Consider the following 21,977-nt stretch of genomic DNA (forward strand, 5'->3'; position numbering starts at 1 on the left):
ACTGGATATAGCTTCCCTACCCCACTTATTTAGCTAAAGATGAAATATATTTCTTTTCCAATATACATGGTATATAAAAATTTCAAGTTTTTTTTTTAATGGTTGTTCATAACATTTCCTTTTCTCTTTCTATTCAAACCTTTTTTATTATAGTATCTCATTCATATCCACAAATTCAGGACCTAGTATAAATGAGTAACTGAAAAATCTTTGTTTCACAAGATTAAGGAAATACAATATCCTTTGGGAAAAAACTATTCTTTTAATTATCATTCAGTCAACCATGTGGTTTACAGTAGCATTAAAATCTTCAAACATAACTAACTCGATTGATTTATTTACTTTTGCAGTATTTCAATTCTACTAAACAGGAAAACTTCACTCAGTGTTATCTTTTTGAACAGTCTATTGATTTTATACTTATTAACACTTGAAATATACAATGAAATGCTTTGGTGAAATTTAATCACATTAAGCATGTGTGGTTCAATAAACCTGATTGTAAGTGAGCAATATTCACCTTTTTTCTTAAGTGATCTATACCCAGCTTTTCATTGGATCCTCAGAAATTGTTCCTCTACTTCTGCTCTGGAGTTCTCCTTGCTATTTCCTTGGTCATGGTTTGAACTCTATCTGAACACTTGTACTATACTTCTGTGTATTCTGGACAAAATAAAATTGATAACTGTCTATATCTTCAGATTCCTGTTCTATGTCCTCCAGACCATATGGTCTTAGCTAACTTTTAGGATTTAAGTGATTAATTCTGATTGAATTATCATCACATATTTTTTACTGTCATATAATTATTTTTTTAATTCTTAAATTCATTTCAAATTTTTGAAACTACAAAAGAGAAATGACATAACCTAGAAATGAATCACCTTTCCCCAGGAGTAACAGCTGTGTTTATAACCTTATTAATTATAAATCCATGATTAAATATAATCCTATCTATTACAAAATTTAAAAGAGGTTGGGTTGTTTTTAACCCCTCCTATTATTTAGGCACCATCTTCAATCATAGTTGGAAATGTAATAGTAGTACTAATAATAATGTTATTATTAAAACACCTAACAATTATATAATATTTAAATTTTTGCAAAGCACTTTCCTTATGTCATCTGAATTTAATCACACTGAAGACAGACTGTATTTTAGAACAGTGATGAAACATTTAAATAATGTTTTCTTCATGATTCTATAAAAAGTAAAAGTATTAAAAATGGATTTGCTGAAAATAATTTTCAAAAGAATGACTTCCATTTACTCCTTTTAAATGCCTGCAATTACACTAAAAGTAATCTAAAGTCTATTATCAGCTTTCTAATCATAATATCACAATGACCTATATTAAAGTAGTCCTCTCATTGCCTCCCTTACTCTTAGATATTATGGGCATTATCTTATTTACTTACTAAATCCATAATGGATTGTATCCACTCTTTCTCGTTGGGATTATTTTATAAACTAATTTTCTAGGCAGGATGGGCTTTAAGGCTGTTTGGAATAAAAGAAATGTTGTAGAAGAAATTGGACAAGTTGCTTAAAGTGTACCTGAATTGGAGTTGTCAAAATATGTAATACAAAAGTAAATTATATTTAGTTTGCCTCCCACCGAGCATTTGCCAGAGCCAGAAAATGAACATGGAACCACTAAGAACAAAATTATAGGCAAGATGAGTACCCAGGGGAATTCTGATGATTAAGGTGAGATCAACTCTCCTTATAATGATGATCCCTCAGAAAATCTGGACAGTAAATTAGTTATTAGTCCCTTTGGCATTAGTTATTACATCTATTAGGAGGTAGCTAGGTGACTTAATGGATGGGGCAGGAGTCAAGAAGACTCAAGTTCAAATAGGGCCTCAATCAATTACTAGCTATATGACCCTACACAAATCATATAACCACTGTTTGCTTTAGATCACCGGGAAATAAAATGGAAAATGATTGTAGTATCTTTACCAAGAAAATCCCATAGATGTTATGATCCATTGGTTCCTGAAAAGTGGTCATGACTAAACAACTAATAAACGATAGTATGATTACCTATATTAGGGGTCAGTCACTATCATAATTTTTCCTGCTCTTTATCTCAAATATTATTTTAATTTTATTGTTTTTTTTAGTGTGGTACCTAATAACCTTACTTAATCATATGTATTCTACCATATATTCTACCAGTCTAAATGATATATGTGGTGATCAATCATTATGAGACTAGATGTATTAAATGACATAACATATATGAGTCAACTTATAAAAGAGACCAGAGATCCATCCCCAAATAAGGAAAAGAATATAAAGTTGCTGATACAGTAGATAAAAGAAAAGAGAACTGATCTAAAAATATAGAAAATGGTGACAAAGGAGAAAATATGATAGACTTTTTACAGTTTAATGATACAGACTATGACCACTAAAGGTCATTCATTTGGTTTCACAACAAGTCTTACACTTATGGAAACTGAACTTCCTTATTCTAGGGTACCCATATTCTATATGAACTAAAATATGTAGTTAACCTTCTATACTTTCCAATAACAAGAGTGGGTAGCAGCAGTGAAAATCTTATATGTCTATTTCCCTTTTATTTGATGGGAGATGTTTAATATAAATAGCTCTACATCAAGGTTTATTTGTGGAAATTAAATTATATAGTTGTTTAAAGCAATTATATCATCTATTCTTTTAATGCACAATTGTGCTTTGATATTTCAATGGCTATAGTGATGTGTTCATTGCTAATTTTTATCATTGCAATTTAAAAAATAGAAAATGGGAGAACTGGACTAGCAAATATATATAGATCATTTTCTTAAGCTATTTTAAAAGTCAATTAAATAATCTCACACTCTACTATACAGCAGTGATCATCAAAACTAGTTAGTACTGGCTTAGAGATAGAAGGGTGGACCAATAGAATAGACTCGGGGGGAAAAACAGTAGTAAGATAGTGTTTGATAAACTCCACAATTCCAGCTTTTGGAACAAAAACTTCCTGGAGAATTGGAAAACAGTGTGAGCAAAATTAGGCTTAGATCAACATTTTATATGCTATACCAAGATTAATTCAGAGTTGGTAACTAACTTAAATATAAAAGGGAAACCATAAACAAATTAGGTGAACATAGAATAGTCTATCTGTCAGATCTATGGGAAAGGAAGGAATTTAAGAAAACTTAAAGGAGATAGAAAACATTTCAAAATGAAAAATGAATAATTTTGATTACATTAAATTTAAAAAGTTTCTTTACAAACAAAACCAATGCAACCAAAATTAGAAGGGGAGCAACAAATTGGGAAAAATTAAAAGAAAAATCTCTGACAAAGGTCTCATTTCTCAAATTTATAAGGATCTAAGTCAATTGTACAAAATATCAAGCCATTCCCCAATTGACAAATGGTCAAGGGACATGAATAGGCAGTTTTCAAATAAAGAAACCAAACTATCAATAAGCACATGAAAAAGTGTTCTAAATCTCTTATAATCAGAGAAATTCAAATCAAAACAATGAGGTATCACCTCACGCTTAGCATATTGTCCAATATGACAGTAAAGGAAAATAATAAATAATAAATTTTGGAGAGGATGTGGGAAAATCAGGACACTAATACACTGCTGGTGTAGTTGTGAATTAACCCAGCCATTCTGGATTTTCTGCAATTTGAAATTGTGTGCAAAAGGCTTTAAAAGGCTGCCTGCCCTTCAATCCCATTATACCACTGCTGGATTTGTACCCTAAATAAATAATGAGAAAAAATAATTGTACAAACATATTCATAGCCACACTCTTTATGGTGGCAAAAAATTGGAAAATGAGAGGGTATCTATTAATTGGGGAATGACTGAACAAATTGTGGTATATGATGGTGATGGAATATTATTGTGCTGTAAGATTGAGTATGTGGATGCTTTCCATATGAACTGGGAGAACCTCAGTGAACTGATACAGAGTGAAAAGAGCAGAACCAGAAGAACATTGTATATAGAAAGTAAAACATTATGGAATAATCCAATGCAGTGGACCTTGCTACTTGTAGCAATGCAACAAGTCAGGACCCTACCGTAGGAATTATGTAAAGGTTTGCTACCCACATTAAGAGAAAGAACTATGGGAGTAGAAATGCAAAAGAAAAACATATGACTTATCACTTGTCACATGTATATATGAGAGTGTGATTTGGGGTTAAGGCTTTAAAATCACTCAATAACAAAAATGAATAATATGGAAATAGGTATCACGTTATAACATTTGTAAAACTCAGTGGAATTGCTTTGGTGGCTCTGGAAGGAGGGAGGGGAAAATAAATCATGGAAACATGGTAAACATGGAAAAAATCTTTTAAAATAAATTTTAAATTAAAAAATAAAGATAAAAGTCAATTAAATAAAGAAAACAGAGCAAAGGAATTAAACTTTCAAAGAAAACATACAACATGTCCTAATATAGGTTAAAAATGTCAAATAATTCTAAAAGATCAGAGGCTTAAAATGAATCATGAAGTACATTGCATTTAAATTGGTCAAATTTCTCCATTTTATATAGAAGGAAACTGAAGACTAAAAAGGTTATGAACTTGTCCAAGTTACCATGAAGAGCAATCAGAAGAGTCAGGATTCAAATCCAGTTCTTCTAACTAGAACACACTTTCAACTATATCATAAATTTTTTTCTCAAATAATATAACATAACTTTTATAGGGGAAATGTTTGTTCTTTTACCTGCTTGATCTTTGAAAATTTTTGAGATGACGACAGGTACCTTGTGTTCAGCACCACCCTGGAAAACACATTGACCAAAATGAAAAGAAAAATATTATTTTCAATTCACATGTTCAACTTGAGAAGAAAATAAAAGAAATGGAGCAAAATCATACCTTAATACTTAGGCCCAAGCCACCGACAGGTTGTCTGTGAAGTGTAACAGTTCTGTGCTTTAAAAAATTGTAGACAAAATAAGTTTAGTTTAAAATACAATGCCAAAATATGCATACCCATTAAATGTGTGTACAATAAATTAGCATTATATGGATATATACATTTAAAAAATCAAAATGGCAACATTTAAGTATAGGAATATACTATCTAGAGAAAATGTACTAACACATTTCATTGACTTTTTTTCCCTATTTAGCTTACCAGCACATCTCCCTTTTCTCCATTACGAAACACCTTGAAAAAGTTACCTTTACTCACTGAACATTATTTGTTTTTCGAAACCATAAAAGTTAATTGCAATTACTATGGCTCTAGTGAAACCATTTTCACGAAGGTCATTGATGATCTAATTGCCAAAACCAATTGCCTTTTTTTGTAGTCTTTATTTTTGTTTTTTTGGACACATTTACCTTTAGAGATTGTTGGCCCCACATCCTAATTAATCCTACCTTATTTCCATAGATATCTACAATTCTCCTGGTTCTTTGACATTTCTAGCTTTTTCTTCTAAGTTTACTTTGGTGGATTCTCATTCCATTCCAAAACCTACATGGTAAGTATAATGTCATTAGCAATATTCTCTTCTCTCTCTTCAAGTGGAGTTTTAAACACTTTAGTTCCGGTAAGTATTTTAGCAGTTTGGTTAAACTAATGGAGATAATCTTAAAATGTTTAAAAATATATAATTCAAAATTTATGGTATTAGAAAGGAAATAAATTAGCAACTATGAAAATTCTTTGAAAATATATATATATAAGTTCATATCAGGTTAAGAAGGTTTGGACTATAGTAAAATATTACAATTATGACTTTTTAAGTTTTAGAATCTAATGTTCATGCTTCTTTCTTCTCTATCTCTATCACAGTAATTATGATCACTGTTTGTCTCTAGAGTATGCCTGTGTAGAATATGCTCTTATCTTCACTCGTTTATTTTTACTTCTATTCTATCTGCCTTTAAAGGAGATGTATTTTATTTCCTGAAATAAGTGCTACAGGTTTGGTTGCTTAGTGAATTCTCTTTTCCTTCCTTCTTAGTTCTTCAGAGGTGAGATTGTTAATCAAAGAAGTTGTGAATTGATAAAGCCTTCCCTATGTTTTAACTACATCTAAACATTGTTATCATTATCTAAGTTAAGCTGTGGTTTGAGTTATAAATTACTATCTGTTGTAAACAGCACCATAAATTTCACAATAGTAAATTTTCCTACAAAAGGTTATCATTATGAAGAATTAAATATATAGTCTCAGGAAAAAATGCTATTAGTCTGCAAACACCTGTTGGTAATTAAAATTTCAGGGTAGATAATTATAGGTAGCATGTACGAAAGTGTAACAGTTGTTTTCTAGGACTGGGATTTGTAGAACACCCATTGAATTTGTATAATATTTAATAACTGAGAGAAGGCTTAGACTATTTATCATAATTCATGCTTATGGGTTGATTTATGATTTAAGACATTCTTTATTTCCCATAATAAATCCTACACATTTATTTATCAAAACAATTAGAGTATAATAAGCTCCTTGGGCTTTTTTTTTACTTTATTTCATTTTTGTCTTTCTATCCATAGCATCTAACATAGTATCATATATATATTAGACACCAAATGCTTCTCTTAATTTAATTGGTTTGAAAGTCCCACAGATAAAGACCTTAAAGAATCAACATATTCCCCCTTAGGATAGTGTATTAACTCTCAGGAAATCATATTTTCCCCTTCTGTTGAACTATATCTATGTGCCTAAATCTATCTGGAACTAACTGGAAGAAGTATAATCTTTTTTAATCATGGTATTCTTTTTAAAAACTCTGATATTTCATATAATTCTCTCTTCAAATCTACTCTTTTCCAAGATAGCATTGTCCCCAACTGGAATACATGGTGTCTACAGTTAATATATTCCCCAAACTGCTGAGCTTCAGGCCCAGATGACCATTTGTCAGCAGTTTTTTACATGAGAATTCTCATTTATGGCTTTTTAGATCCCTTAGAATTTGAGATGCTCTGAATTGTGTGTCTGTGAGACTTCCAAATTGGTTCAATTCAAGGAAGCATTCATTAAATATAGAATATCTTCCAAGTATATTACTGATTTTTTTGGTGTTTTAATATATCATGGAAATAAGTACTATCTTTATATTTATTTACTTGTTATTCTCCACTCTAACAGCATGGACAGCCCATTATAGTTCTCAGATAATATTTTTATTCTAGTCTTTGAATTATTGTTAATAAGTGAAAGTTCACTCACACCGACCATAAACATCTCTTTTTACTTATCATATATTTTGGTTCTATGGAAACTACAATATTCTATGATTTGTAATTAAAAGGCATCTCCCAAAGGAGGTCTGTGAGGGGAGTATAGAATGAGCTTCTCATTGAAAACACTACATAATTTTCCAAATGAAACACAAGATGAAAGCTATTTGTGGTCTATATAAAAATTTATTCTGTATAAAACATACTCTAGGGAATATTGAAATGGAAATAAAGCATTGGTAAATTTTCTTGGCTTTTAAAATTAACTATTTGAAATTATTGCCACCTAGAAATTTCAGATAGGGCTCCCTTTATAAACAAGTGAATTGTTTTTAGGGAATTAACTCCAAAGGAATTATCCAACAATTTCACTGGAATTAAAACTAATTCTTATATTCATAAATTTTTGTGACATAAGATTTATGAAAATGCTAGTAATTACTCAATCAAAAACTACATTTTAACATTATATTTATGTACACACACACACACATATATATATATATATATATATATACTCTCTTGATAGTAATATAAAAGGACACTATCATTCCTTTATATGTGGACTATCAATATTGTGAAATATAGATGGTTTTTAAGAGGAAGATCTCTTCCTTAACCACAATATTTCTTTCATCTGACAGAAAAGTATCTTTGGGACACTTGTGATATTTCTTATTTTGCAACTCAGTATATTAGTTCTCGGTCTTTTGAATTACTTCTTGCCTGTTGTATATTATTCTGTCATATATCTTATCACTAAAAAATGTAAAAATTGGCCTTAGAGGTAGAGTTGAAATCTCTCGCATCTAAACTCAATTTCAAATTTGACTACTGACAGATTGTATTGTTGAATATTTTCATTTAAACTTACAAAAAAAATGTTTAGTCTTATGCAATTATCAGACAATCATTTTTCTGTATTATCTGAAGTATCAAAAAACCTACTGTTCCATGGATTTCAATTTGTCAGTTTGAACATCTGAAGGCTTCTATTGCTCTGTCCCTTAACTCACCCACATTTACTACTTACTGTAGTAATTTTAAATTTTCATGAACAAATGGTAAATATTATTAGTACATGACTGCCTCACTAGAACATAAAGTTATAGAAAAAGTAAAAGAATGAAGATATTAAAAGAGTTAGTAGGAAAACAAAGTCCCCATCACTGATAAATGTGATTCTTTTTACTTCCCCTAATTGTTTCTCTATCTCCTCTTACAATAAAAGCTTTTTTGAGAACTTTTCTTCCATCCTCAATCTCATCAGAGCACTCTCCCTTGTTCATTACTGATCTTATGACATACTTCAATGAGAATATTGAAGTTACTTGCTTATCTTTTCTTTCTCATTTCTGGACCTCTTAACACTAGCTACCACACTTTCAGCTGAAGAACTTGCTCAACTTTCTTGTAAATATAATAGGTATTCACTGAGAAAATCCTACTCTCCTTTTAACTTGAAGTCAAATATCTTCCTCCAATTATCTCCTGTTTTATTCTAGTATTGAAATAGATTTCTTATTGAATACAACCTCTCTACAAGCTCTTTTGATTCTCTTCTGTTTCTGGCAACAGACTTCTCTCATTCTCATTTTCACACTTTTATACTGAATTCTTCTCATCAATGGGCTCCTTACCAATGTCTATAAATGTGGCCATGTCTTTTATAATTAAAAAACAAAATCCTTATTTTATTCTACCATCTCCATAACTATCTTACCATGACTTTCATCAGCTGTACCAATTATACTTAGGCCCTCCAGTACTTCTACCATCAATCTCTTCTAACCATTGTTTTTGTTTTTGTTTTTTACCTTTCAACTTTTGACCTTTTAATTCAATTAAGACTGCCTTCTCTGAAGTTTAAAACGACTCTCGTTGTGTTTTTTTTTTTCAGCTCCTGATTCCGAACTTTCTCAAACAATTCAACATATTGCTCACTTCTCCTAGATACTCTATTTTGGGTTTTTGCAAAACTCATCTCTCTTGGTTCTTTTATTTACCTATCTGCTTACTCTTTTTTTCAGGCTCCTTTCCATCTTTATTTCCATCCATCCACATTTTCATTCATATTTACACTGTGGGTGTCACACAAAACTGGATCCTAAGATCTCCTTCATTTTTGCTCACACAATTTCACATGGGGATTTCTTTAATGGCCACAGCTTTATATACAATCACTATGCAGCTGATTCTTCAATCCATAAAACTAGTCCTAATATCTCTTCTGAGATCAACTCTCACATTGTATAGGTATCTTCAACTCACCATGTCAATCCTCTACTCTTCCCATCTTCACTATTATTTTCAATCTCTCATTCACTCATTTCTATAGTTTGAGGTCATTCTTGATCTCTTACTCTCAACTCAGCCAATATATTCAAATGCTGATAAATCTTGTTGAATTTACCTTCACAATATTTCTTGAAATATCCATTTTCTCAACTCACATATCCATTGCTTTCATTCAGCCTGTTATTTTTTCTCTCCTTAGTTATCAAAATATGCTAAATTGTTTTCTCTGCCTTGTTTTTCCCAACTGCTATCTATATTCCAGTCAGATGATTTTTTCCCTGATGATAACCTACATCAATGAGTTCTAGGTGCTCCTTATTACAACCTCCAACTAAATAAAAAGTTTTCTTTAAATTAAAAAATAATCAATAAATATTTATCAAGTACATACTATGTCCTAGGCCCTGTGATAATTTTAGGGAAACAAATTAAAAAAAAAAAGAAAAAGAAAATCCCTGAACTTAAGGAGGTCAAAGTCTAATAAGGAAAATAACAAGCTAAAATATTTACAAACAAGATCTTTGCAAGATAAATAGAAAATAATTAAGAGAAGGAAAGCACAAGAATTAAGCAAAGTTGAGACACATATCATTGAAGATTTTAGTTGGGGCTTATAGGAATCCGGGGAATGTAGTAGCCAGAGATGAGAAGGGAGGACATTCTAAGCATGGGACCAGACAGAGGAATGCCTAGAGCCAAGGAATGGAATACTTTGTTGATGAAACAGCAAAGGAAAATCACAATGTTACCTAAATGGAGGATGAATTGTAGTTGTTACCTAAATGGAGGATGAATTGTAGTTGGATGAAACTTTAAGCTAGCAGACCCATCTACAGGCTACTGCAGTAGTCCAGAAATGAAATGATAAATGTTCACATTAGAGTTGTGACAGTGTCAGAAATAAAAATAGGCATATTTGAAAGGTGTTTAAAAATAAAATTGACTAGTCTTGGCAAGAGATGCACCTGGGGAGTGACATCTGGGGAGGATTTGAGGATGATACCTAGACTGTCAGCCCTGAAGGACTGAGAGAATGGTGTTATCCTTTATAGTAACAGGGAAAGTGGGAGAACAGTGAGGTTTATAAGGAAGATGAGTTCTGTTTTGGATATGTTTATTAGACAACTTGAGACATCTGACTGGAAGTTGATAATGTGAGAGTAGAAGCCAATAGAGAGTTTGGAGGAGGGTAATGAATTTCAGAATCATCAACATAGAGAGTATAATAAAATACATGGGACCTGATGAGATCAGCAAATAGATCAATATAGAGGAAGAAGTGAAGATGGCCCAGGAAAGAATCCTTAGGGACATTTATATTTAGAGGATGTGATCTGAATGAATCTGTCTCCTTTCTAGTCTTCATAAATATTTTTCTTCTTCACTCACCCAACAATGAAGTTGTAATGGTTTACTTACAAAACTCTATAACCAAAAGCTTTACCTTTTCCCATACTGTGTTTCCTATATAGAATGTTCTGCCCCCTCATTTTCATTTCACTTTCTCTGACATTTTTTTTCCTTTTCTTATCTCCAATTTACCTTGCTCAAGAGGCTTTTCCTATGTCCCCAATAACTAAAGATGCTTGTGCCTATTCCTCAGATTATCTTTATATATATATCTATATGTAGATATATATATATAGCTTGCATGTTTCCCACAGTAGATTGTAAATTGCTTGCCTTCCTTCATATTTATATTATTTAGCACATTGCCTGCATATAGTCACCATGAAATAAAAGCTTAACTGATAATAAATAAATCTTGATTAGCTGGGTCATATGTTCAGTATTTTATGATAATTATCTTATGGAGCATTGAGCATTTCAAGGTGTGATTAATGAGAATGTTTTATATTATTTATACAAAATATGAAATTCAACGTAAAATTTTTCAATGAGAGAAATTTAGTTTATACTCTCATAGGAGCATGGTCAATGAAAAATCACATTAAATTGATTACGAAGAATATAGTGATACTTCTTAAATGATATTAAAATAAATAACATTTTGAAAGATAAATTAGTGCTGTTGTAATAGCAATGTTTCAAACAAATTATTTAGCTTTTTATTGATGAGGAAAGGAAGAGGAATTCAAAATTTCCAAGGACAATCCATTCTAGTTATAATGGCTTAAATTGTTAAAACGTTTTTCCTTATATCACATCTAATTTTGCTTTTCTACAGTTTCAATTTATCATCTCTTGATCTTTCTATGAAGCAGAGAAAAAAGTTAATGCCTTTTCTGTGTACCAACATTTCACTTGAAGACAGTCATCTTGTCCCACTAAAGTTGCTTCTTTAGCCTAAATGCCGCTATTTCCTTAAATCAATGCTCACATCACCTGATCTTGAGGTTCTTAACTATCCTTGTTGTTTGGTATAATATAAAGATCACTGGCTCAGGAGTCATATGACCAGAGTTTAAGGTTTGTTATGATACATTTTGCCTCTGTAACTTGTTGCAAAAAACTTAATTTTCTTGGAACTTAGGAGCTTTATCTGAAAATGAGAATATGAACTGGCCTCAGAAATTCCTTCCAATTCTAGATTTATAAACCTGTAATCTTTAATTTTTCATTTATACTCCAGATTATCAATAGTCTTCTAAATATATGGCACCCAGAAATAACACTATACTCTAGAACTAGCCTGATCAAAAAAAAAATACAGAATCACATCCTCTCTAATCCAGAATATTTTCCCCATTATTTGGGGAGCAAATTTTAAAAAACACAAACATTTGAAAAATAGAAGGTGTAACAAGTGCTTTTAATGAAAAGATTAAAGGGTTTTTCAAGGTTTGAGGGTTTGGGAATTTTTTAAATGTTTAGAAAATGAAAATGGACAATTTCAAAGAATTAAAGAGAAGCAAAAGGAGATGAGGAAAAACCATGAAACATCTTTGATTCAGTTTTCTTTTCTGTAATATCTATCTCACAGGGTTATTATGAATATGAAAAGGGATAAGTTAATCATTTTGTAACAGTTAAAATGTTTTATACACACATATATACAAGTAAAAATTAGTAATATGATATATACTTGAAAATGAATATATATATATATATATTTCTGTTATATTTTTGTAGTAAAGTATGAAATACCTTTAAATCAGAAAACAGGCAATAATTTTATAATACACAAATAGTAGACATAGTCAAGTTGAGTGAATGTCATATTTTTAAATTAAAATTTCACATTTTTCAAAAATTCAAAAATTGATTTGTTCTTTCTCCCAAACCTCACCCCAGTTAAAAAAGAAAAAGAAAAAGAAAAGCAAATCCTTGTAATGGGCATGCATAGCCAAAGGGGAAAACTCTCAGATCAATATAATAAAAATATTTTTATGTAATTCCACACTCCAAATCCATTATCTTTATTAGGAAGTAAGAAACATGTTTCAAATTTAATTCTATCAAATAAAGGTTAGTCATTTCTTTTCAGAATTTAAGGCTTTCAAAGGTCTTTGTTTTTCAGTGTTTTTATTACTACATACAAGTTTCCTGATTCTGATTCCTGATTAATTCAGTCTACATAAGCTAATAAAAGTTATCCCAGGTTATTATGAAGACATCCCTGTCATCATGTCTTAAAACACAATATTATTTCATTATAGTCACATACCATAAAATATTCAGTCATTCCCCAATGGATTAGTATCTCCTTAGTTTAAAATGTTTTTGGCACCACAAAAGGATTAGTCTAGTCTAGTGGTAGTCTCTCAGTGGTTGAGAATGACTATTGTCTTTGTGCAGTTTCATCTACGGTGTACCCTCATGTGGCTTTGGAGTCCAAAGGCTGAGGCGCAGAGTTTGTGGCACATGGGGCCTGGGACGCCAGTTCTTACGGGAGATGTGGTTACAGCCTGGTGTCTGCGTTCACGCGCAGCGGCAAGATGTCGACATCGCTCATTTTCAAAGGTGGCGGCATGGTGAATGTGGGTTCGCCAGCTGCTTCTGTCAGAGGCAGCGAGTTCTAGTTGCTTTGGTGTCATGCCAGCCCACTTCAAGTTGGACTTTAGCTGATCCTTGAATCTTTTCTTTGGTCGGCCTTGTTTCCTGAGTCCAGCTGACAGTTCACCATAGAATACCTGTCTTGGTATTCGCTGTGGGTCCATGCGGATGACGTGTCCAGACCAGCGTAGCTGGGTTTTGAGGACCATGACTTCGATGCTGGTGGAGTTGGCTTTGTTGAGGACTTCCTGATTGGTGATTCGGTCCTGCCATCGGATCCTCATGATTGACCAGAGGGAGCGTGGGTGGAATTGCTCCATCTGTTTCATGTGCTTCCGGTACAGTGTCCATGTCTCACAACAGTACAGGAGTGAGCTGAGGACCACTGCGTTATACACTTTGAGCTTCATCGCAGTGCTTACACCTCTGTGTTGGAGGACTTTGCAGTGCAGCCGTCCGAGTGCCTGGCTGGCCTTTTGGATCCTAGCATTAATCTTGTGGTCTAGGGACCCGTCGTTGGTGATGGTGCTGCCCAGGTACTTGAAAGTGTTGACATTAGAAAGCTGTGTGCCATCGATTGTAATGCACGGCTGGTTAGTTGGCCTCCCTGGTGCAGGTTGGAACAGCACCTCTGTTTTGCTGAGGCTGAGTCAGGCCAAACAGTTTCGTTGCGGTGGAGAACCTGTCCACAATGGTTTGGAGATGATTTTCTTGGTGGGCCATGAGAGCACAGTCATCTGCAAAGAGAGCTTCCAGGATGAGTCTCTCTGTTGTCTTTGTTTTTGCAGTCAGGCGGTGAAGGTCAAATAGTGAGCCATCCAGTCGGTATTTGATGTAGACGCCCAGGTCTAGATCCATCACAGCATGTAGTAATACCTGGGTGAAAAATAAGTTGAATAGTAACAGAGCGAGGACACAGCCTTGTTTCACGCCATTGGAGATGTTGAAGCGATCTGAAGTCTCTCCACCAGATAGGACTTCCCCTGTCATGTCGACATGAAAGAGCTGGATCAGTTTGACGAATTTTGCTGGGCAACCGAGCTTGCTGAGGATCACCCACAATGCATCCCTGTTCACTGTGTCGAATGCCTTTGTCAGGTCTATGAAGACAATGTAGAGACTCAGGTTCTGCTCAAGGCATTTTTCCTGCCTTTGCCTCACTGTGAAGACCATGTTAATGGTGCTGTGATCTGGTCAGAAGCCACATTGTGATTCAGGCTGGTTCTGCTCTGAAACAGATGACAGGAGTCTGTTGAGTATAACATGGGCGAGGATCTTTCCAGAAGTGGAGAGTAGTGAGATGCCTCTGTAGTTGTCACAGGCTACTCGTGAGCCTTTGTTCTTGTATAGGGCTACAATGGAGGCATCTCTGAGTTCTGGGGGCATGTCTTCCTCTTCCCATATGCTGGTCAGCACTATGTGGAATGCCTGGAGCTCCTTTCCATTTAAGCCCTTGTACACTTCGGCTGGGATCCCGTCTTCACCGAGTGCCTTGCCTGTACTCATTTGTTTAATGGCTTTTTGGACTTCCTCTAATGAAGGAGGGATGTCAAGTTGTTCAATGGAGCGGTTTTGGGGGATCTGGTCAAGGGCACTTTGGTCGACTGAAGAGGGATGGTTGAGAAGCTGACTGAAGTGTTCTTTCCACCTGTTGCTGATGCCTTTTTTATCTTTTATGAGAGTGTCGCCGTCAGAGGATAGCAAGGGAGTGGTGGTGGGTTTTAATGGCCCATAGATAGTCTTGAGGACACTGAAAAATTGTTTGTAGTTTTTCATATCAGCAAACCTCTGGATTTCTTCTGCCTTTTTTTCCCATCATCGGTCTTGCATCTTCCTGATCTCATGCTGCGCCGTGGCTTAGAGAGACTTGAATCTGTCCTTTTTAGGAGCAGTGTTTGGGTTATTTTGCCACTCCATAAAGGCTTTGTTCTTCTTGCTCAATAGGTCTTCAATAGCAGTGTTGTTCTCGTCAAATCAGTCCTGGTGGTTGCATTGTTTTGTGCCTAGGACTGCCTTTGATGTTTCCTTCACTGCGTCTCTGAACTGGTTCCATTTCTTGGTTGAACTTCCAGTGAGTGGTCCCTTGGCAGACAGTTTGTTTTCCAGGCAGGACTAGAATGTTTGCAAATAAGATGGATCTCTAAGAGGACTCATGTTGTAAAATGCGCGTACTGTCTGGGTGCTTTTTGGATGATGAGGCGCAATGCGCATTTGAAGAGTCGCTCTAACCAATTGGTGGTCTGTCCAGCATTCAGCTCCTCTCATGGCTCTGGTGATCTTTTACATCCTGGATGTCTTCCCGGCATACAATCATGTAGTCAATGAGATGCCACTGTTTTGATCTTGGGTGCATCTACATTGTTTTATATTTGTTCGTCATTCTGAACCTAGTGTTCGTGATGGTGAGTTTGAACTCTGAGCATTTGCTGAGTAGCAGTAGTTGTTCATTTTGCCCACACCGTGTTTGCCAAGCACTCCTTTCCATCTTTCATGGTCCTGGCCAACGCGGGTGTTGAAGTCTCCCAGTAGTATCAGCTTGTCATTTGTGGGCACTTAATGCAGGACAGCACTCAGGTCAGAGTAGAACTGCTCGATGGTCTCCTCTGTGCTGGTCAGTGTTGGGGCATATGCGCTGATGATTGTGGCATACCGGTCTTTGCTGAGAGGTAAACGGATCTTCAAGAGCCTCTCGCTGATGCCCACAGGCAAGTCTGGCAGCTGTTTGAGCAAACTGGTCTTGATGGCCAGGCCAACACCGTGGATTCTGTCTTCACTTGTGGCTCTACCTTTCCAAAAGAAGGTGTATCCAGTGGTGGGTTCGCTGAGTGATCCCTCTTCTGGTAAGCGTGTTTTGCTTAAGCCTGCGATGTCGATGTCATATCGCGCCAGTTCTTTACCGATTAGAGATGTTCTTCTCTCAGGTCTTGGGGTATTCTCTCTATCAAGTAATGTCCTGATGCTCCATGCTCCTAGTAGGAGTTTCTTTGTATTTTTTCTTTGATTTCGACAGCTTAAAGGGGATGACCCGCCAGCCTCAGTGTACTAACTGGGTGTTTGTAGGGCAAGCAATGTTTGGGACACCTTTTCTAGTCCCCTCCCTTAGTTAGGGTGAGCAGTGCTGTCCTAGAGAGGGTTGCTCAGTCACCCAGGATGCTGCCGAATGTTGCTGCTGCCCACAGGGCTGACTACTGGTCCGTGGGCTGCCTACGTGCAGGATGGTGACTACAACTGCCAGTGGTCACCTCCACCTGTTGCGTCGTCACTCCCCCATAGCCGCAGGTCTTGAAGAGGGTGGACGGGGTTAGGATAGATGAGTGTGCATAAAGATACTTGTGCATGAAAGAGATTTAAGTAGAAAAGTTGATGCACAGAGATAGTCCCACTCTCTCGGCGTTGGAAGCCTGGGTCCAGTGGCACGAAAAATTGTTACGTCTGGAGACTTCCTCAGCTGCATTGGATGGCCGTATAGTCCTTTGTTCTCCAACATGCCCTAAGCACTCCACAGTGCTTTGCTGCGTCGCCCTCTCAGCCATTGGACCTCCTTATTGGTTTCTTCCATCTGTTCAGCCAAAGCAGTCTTCACATGCTGGGTGAGCAAAGCCCTGGTTCACCAGGGGTCTACGACCCGATGGCTACCCTCACAAGATTTGGCTGGCCTGTCGAAGCCGTTCCCCGTGGTGTGTGCGCTGCCACATGCTAGCAGCTACTGGGAGCCACAAGTGAGAACTGGGTGTCAGGTGGGGGTCAGAGACTGGAGAGCTGCCCTAGGAGGGCACAACAAGCCCTCCATACCAGAGATACTACCCCTCCCTTGGATTTGGATTTGGATTTGGATTAGTATAAATTATTTTACGTATGATCTAAAGATATGTCTAATTAGTAACTTTTAGTAACTTTTAAGGTTATAGCTCCAAATTGATTTCTAGAATGACTGGACCAATTCAAAGATCCAATAGCAGTGCTTTAATGGAAAATTTTTTAATAATCCCCTTTAATGTTTGTTATCATTTCCCCCAGTTCTTTGAGCTCTTCAGAGCAAAGATCAGAATTTGCTTTTTAAAGAGGAAGAAGGAATGTTATACATGTATTATCATTCAAAACATATTTCCATATTGTTCACTTTTATAAGTGAGTAATATTATGAAACCAAAACACTGAAATCCAAATCCAAATCCAAATAAATAATTGAAAAATTGTACACTTTAAGATGAATCTCACTCCAAAAGGAGGGAAATAGCATTCTTTGTCATCAGTCCCTTAGAATTGTCCTGGATCATTGTATTGCTGATAAAAGCTAAGTCTATCAGAGTTGAGAAACTGATCTATTTTAATTAGTCATCTTTGGAATTGCTTATTCTATAAATTTTAAATAAAATTGACTTTATTATTTAGTTCACACTTTTTCATCTCTTCTACAAAGATAACATGAAGCAATTTGTGAAACATTTCAAAAAATCTAGTGAAAGATGTGGATATTACCATTCCTAGAGATGGTAAGATTGAAAGTCTAGTGTCTCTGTCTGTCTCAGGCTCAGAAGGCAAGATGGTAGCCCTCAGTCCTGGATCTCTCAGTAAGGCAATCTCACTGCTCTCTATATAGTAACAAAAGGTTTTAATGATGTAAATAAACAAGGAATGATATAGGAAGGAGGGCCAGGGTAGTTCTCTGATGCTAAGATCTCTATTACTCCACCCTCCAAAGTCTAAGAGGCCTGCAAAGGCCTGCCTTTGGTTCCTTGAAGCTAAGTAACAGCCACTCTATCTGTACCCAGAATAATCCCTGTTCTAGTTATCCTGATGCCTACACTCCAAAAACAATCTTCGATAATGGCGAATATAGTTCAGGTTGCTGGATAAGGATAGAGACCAGATGTTAAGGTCACCACAGCCCTACAGGCACAAGCCTGAAGGCTTTTCTCAAGTACAAACAGGCAAAAAAGACTTTCTCAGGCTGGCTGTCTTCTCAGGCAACTCAAAGGTATCTTGAATTCAGGATAGGAACAAAGAGGCAGGAACTGATGGGAAGCTTAGTCTAGAAGCTCGAATGGCTGGTCCAAGGCCACAGCTCTCCTCCTGGAAGCTGTCACTCCCAAAGTTCCAATGTCACAGGAACCCCCAGCTCCATCTCCAGTCCTCTCTTTATGCTGTCCTAAGATTCCTCTGGAACTCTTTTCCTCTTGAGTTCCATCCAGTGAGATACCTTCTTTTTACCCTGTATTTCTTCCTAACTTATCTTTCTTATTCCTCTATTCCTATATTAGATACACTTAATTGACGGATGTTAACTTATTCACTAATTGTTAAATCTGCAACAAGTATTTTATAGTGGAAAGAGTACTAACCTTGGAATCAACAAAGGGATAGTTTTGACTACAGATTTTGAAGCTCCTTTTATGAAGCTCATTGTTTTTGGGAAGTCATTTAGCTTCACTAGATCTATTCTTTAACTTTAAAAATGAAAGAAGTAGCACCCTCTATACAAGATTGTTTTTGGAATCAAAAGAAATGCTGTACATAATGTGCTTTAAAAAACATAAAGTTTCATATGTGTGTCTGTTATCATCCTATATATGGATATAATTTATTTAGAACATTCAAGAGTCTTTCATTTTCTTTGTTTTTATAAGAAAACAACCCTTTTAATTTTTCGTCACTGTTCTACCATTTTTGCAAATGTAATAATTAAGGTATACGTTTTAAGATGTTTTTATTTTTCATCTTTTCTTTTTTTTAATAATTTGTATATAGTTTGTTTTTTCTAATCTAAGTAAAGAATGTAAGTTCTATGAGGTGTTTTACTTTCCTAGGATAGTCTCTGGCATTGGTATTTTATAATTTTTATTGATTTATTAATTACCTTATAAAATGCTATGGTTAAATAATAAGACTTTGATTTATTGTTTTAATCCCTTGGGAAAATAATATATATGAAAGCTTAGAATGTTTATAAAAATTGACTAAATGACACAAGATCTGGCTGGAGATACCAATCTTGGAAGTCTTAAAAACTGGCCCTGTGAAATATTCTCCTCTGAGGATCACCCTAGACAACTGACTCAAACTGACCAAAAATATTGTTGCCATGGAAGCTCATGAAATTAGATTATAGATTACCCATAGATCTATAACATATTCATCCACAGAAATATGTGCATGTTTGGGTTTATAGGTTTTATTTGTAAAACCCAGAAAGTGGTGCACCCCTGCCCGATAGGGAATTATAATCAAGTCTATATTCCAGACAAAAATTTTTAACTTTGGCAATACATAAATATTATCTTCTAAAGTGGAAGAGATGAAACAAAAATTTGATCTTAAAGATATTTGATCTGTTTGCTTCAGTAATTACTTGGTAGAGTTTTTTCAGCTGTTTTGCTGATATAAAAATCTGATGACAGAGTATCACACTAGGTAAGGGAAAGAGGCAGCTTCCAGGAGGAGCTCTTGAGAAAAAAAAAATGAATGATTCCACATAGAGATGGAGAATGGAAGGAATCTTTCCTAAAGTGGCATGATGTTGGAGTAAGGGTTACCTGGGGACCCATTATTCAAATTAGGAATGTAATTAATTAACCAGGTTGTACCAAATCCTCTATGATTCCTTGCCTCTCCTTGATTGTTTCCTTTCCTTTTGCATAAACATAGAGATTATCAAAAGGTCTTGGAATGCCTATAAGTATTGGCAAAAAGCAGGAAACAGCATTAAAATCTTTGAAGGTGATGCAGCAGTGTGAATGGATTGGCAGTAAGGAAAAGCTATCATTGGAAGGAGAGTAAAACTATTAAAAAGAAGATCTATCAAAAAGAAGTGTCTGATTTGTTTTTATCTGACTGTACTTAGTATAGGTAAAATTTTAAATGAGTAATTAGGTAGACTTGCAAAGAAACTGTCCCAAAGAAGCTTCTGAATTGCACTTTTAATGATGAATGAGTGGATTCTGTTCCAATATCGAATATTTACTGCTTCATATTCCCTTTCTTGCATGCAAATTACCAAGTCCATACCTGATTTCTGTTATATTCTGGGAATTTTATTTGCCAAATTGAAGAGAGCAAATTGGTTAGGGGTTATATGTTAGGAATAGAAGGAAATATTGGGAAACCCAATTGCCTATTCAGAAATTAGCAACTCCAAAGCAATGAATTAATTTCAAAGAATAGCTGAAGGACAGCATTTGGTAAGCATAGTCACTTTCTTTGGCCTCATACAACTTTGCCATTGTGCCCACTATGTATTAACAATAGTTTACTGCTACTACTACTGATGCAGCTGGTGCTAGTGGTGGTGGTGGTGGTGGTGCTGCTGCTACTATTATTGCTACTTCTGTCATAGAGGGGGGAAATAGAGAGAGGAAGAATGGAGGACTTCTCTCTTACTGATGGAGAGAAGCCGGGTACTGTCTCAACTGGAAGAATGCAACTCCAGTGAGATGTTGAAAGGGTGAAGTGGGGGCAGGAGTAAGGGTTTGTAACAGGTTGGTTCTGTTGTGGTGGCAATATATCTCCCTCAGTGGATTTCTGGACCCCTGAGGCTGGGTCAGCCTCAGTGAGGCAAGATGACGCCCTTTGGTTGACTTACCCGAAGTCACTTAGGCTGTCAGTCCTTTTGAGTTATTATAAGGCATTGACTGGAAAGGAAGGGTGACTGTGTTCCTTTGCCCTCAGTACTGTTCCAAAGGGATTCAGAATCCACCCCCTTCTCTGTGGGGAGAATTATGACAATCCCAGGTTTGGGTTGTCACATACAGGAAACAGGATTTCAGCTTTGAAATACTGTCTTTAACTAGTCTATTATCCCTTTATTTACTAATTTCAAAATTCAAAATTCAAAAGAAAAATTTCAAATACAGGCCCAAACCTAGATCTATCTATTTCTAGTACAATTTATTTGATGTCAAAGGGGAAGCTAATGGCGGAAGAATGAGGGAAAAGGGTAAGTGTGTGAAGGATAGTCTTATGGTCTACACCCCTTGCAGATTGGCTTTTAAAATCTGTAGGCCAGAGGCTTCCGGGCCTTGGCCTCCTTTCCCACCAACTGCTTCTTGTCCCTATACTTAATGGGTAGCTAAATTCTAGTGTTCAGTCCAAAGGACAGGTAAGAGAGAGAGATCCAAGGGAAAGGATCAGGTAGGCTCAGGCCAGAGTAAGTGTAACAAAATCCTTCTTTAGGATCAGGTAGCTGTTGACAAATCCCAGCAAAGGTATTGAGGATCTCTGAAAGGAGTCAGGTTCTAACTGGTAGAGAAATCTGGTTGAGCGCTTTTCTCAGCCTCTGGAAAATGCTCCATCTCCTCCCCTTCCCAGGCTGGAAGTCCCTGTCAGTTGCTTCAGAGTTCTAGCTAGCTTCCAGAACTGCCAGGATTCTCTTGCCTCTCCTCCACTGCTCCTCAGGTTGATCTGTCCTTCAGACTGGCTTCTCCTCTCCACTGCAGGGTCTCTCTTCCTTACTTTACACTACTTGCTATTGTTGTTGTTATTGAGTTATTTCAGTCATGTACAACTCTGCAT

At 35.6% G+C, this 21,977-nt stretch overlaps 1 protein-coding gene across 5 annotated transcripts in view; it reads right to left on the reverse strand.

Annotated features, from left to right (window-relative positions):
- SNTG2 (syntrophin gamma 2) overlaps nucleotides 1-21,977 on the reverse strand; it is a 771,339-nt gene that overhangs the window by 497,227 nt on the left and 252,135 nt on the right. For 4 of the 5 annotated variants that reach the window (XR_008915522.1, XM_007476197.3, XM_007476195.3 and 1 more), the window contains exons 3-4: nucleotides 4,886-4,942; nucleotides 4,731-4,788 (exon numbers count right to left, since the gene is read on the reverse strand). Coding sequence is in view for 4 of the 5 variants with exons in the window: in XM_007476197.3 (XP_007476259.1) it covers nucleotides 4,731-4,788; nucleotides 4,886-4,942 (115 nt within the window). In the remaining variant the exon portion in view is untranslated. The remainder of the gene's footprint in view (nucleotides 1-4,730; nucleotides 4,789-4,885; nucleotides 4,943-21,977) is intronic. The other variant, XM_056813383.1, reaches the window with a different exon arrangement.

The sequence above is a fragment of the Monodelphis domestica genome, chromosome 1 (assembly GCF_027887165.1).
Source record: "Monodelphis domestica isolate mMonDom1 chromosome 1, mMonDom1.pri, whole genome shotgun sequence".
Classification (NCBI taxonomy): domain Eukaryota; kingdom Metazoa; phylum Chordata; class Mammalia; order Didelphimorphia; family Didelphidae; genus Monodelphis; species Monodelphis domestica.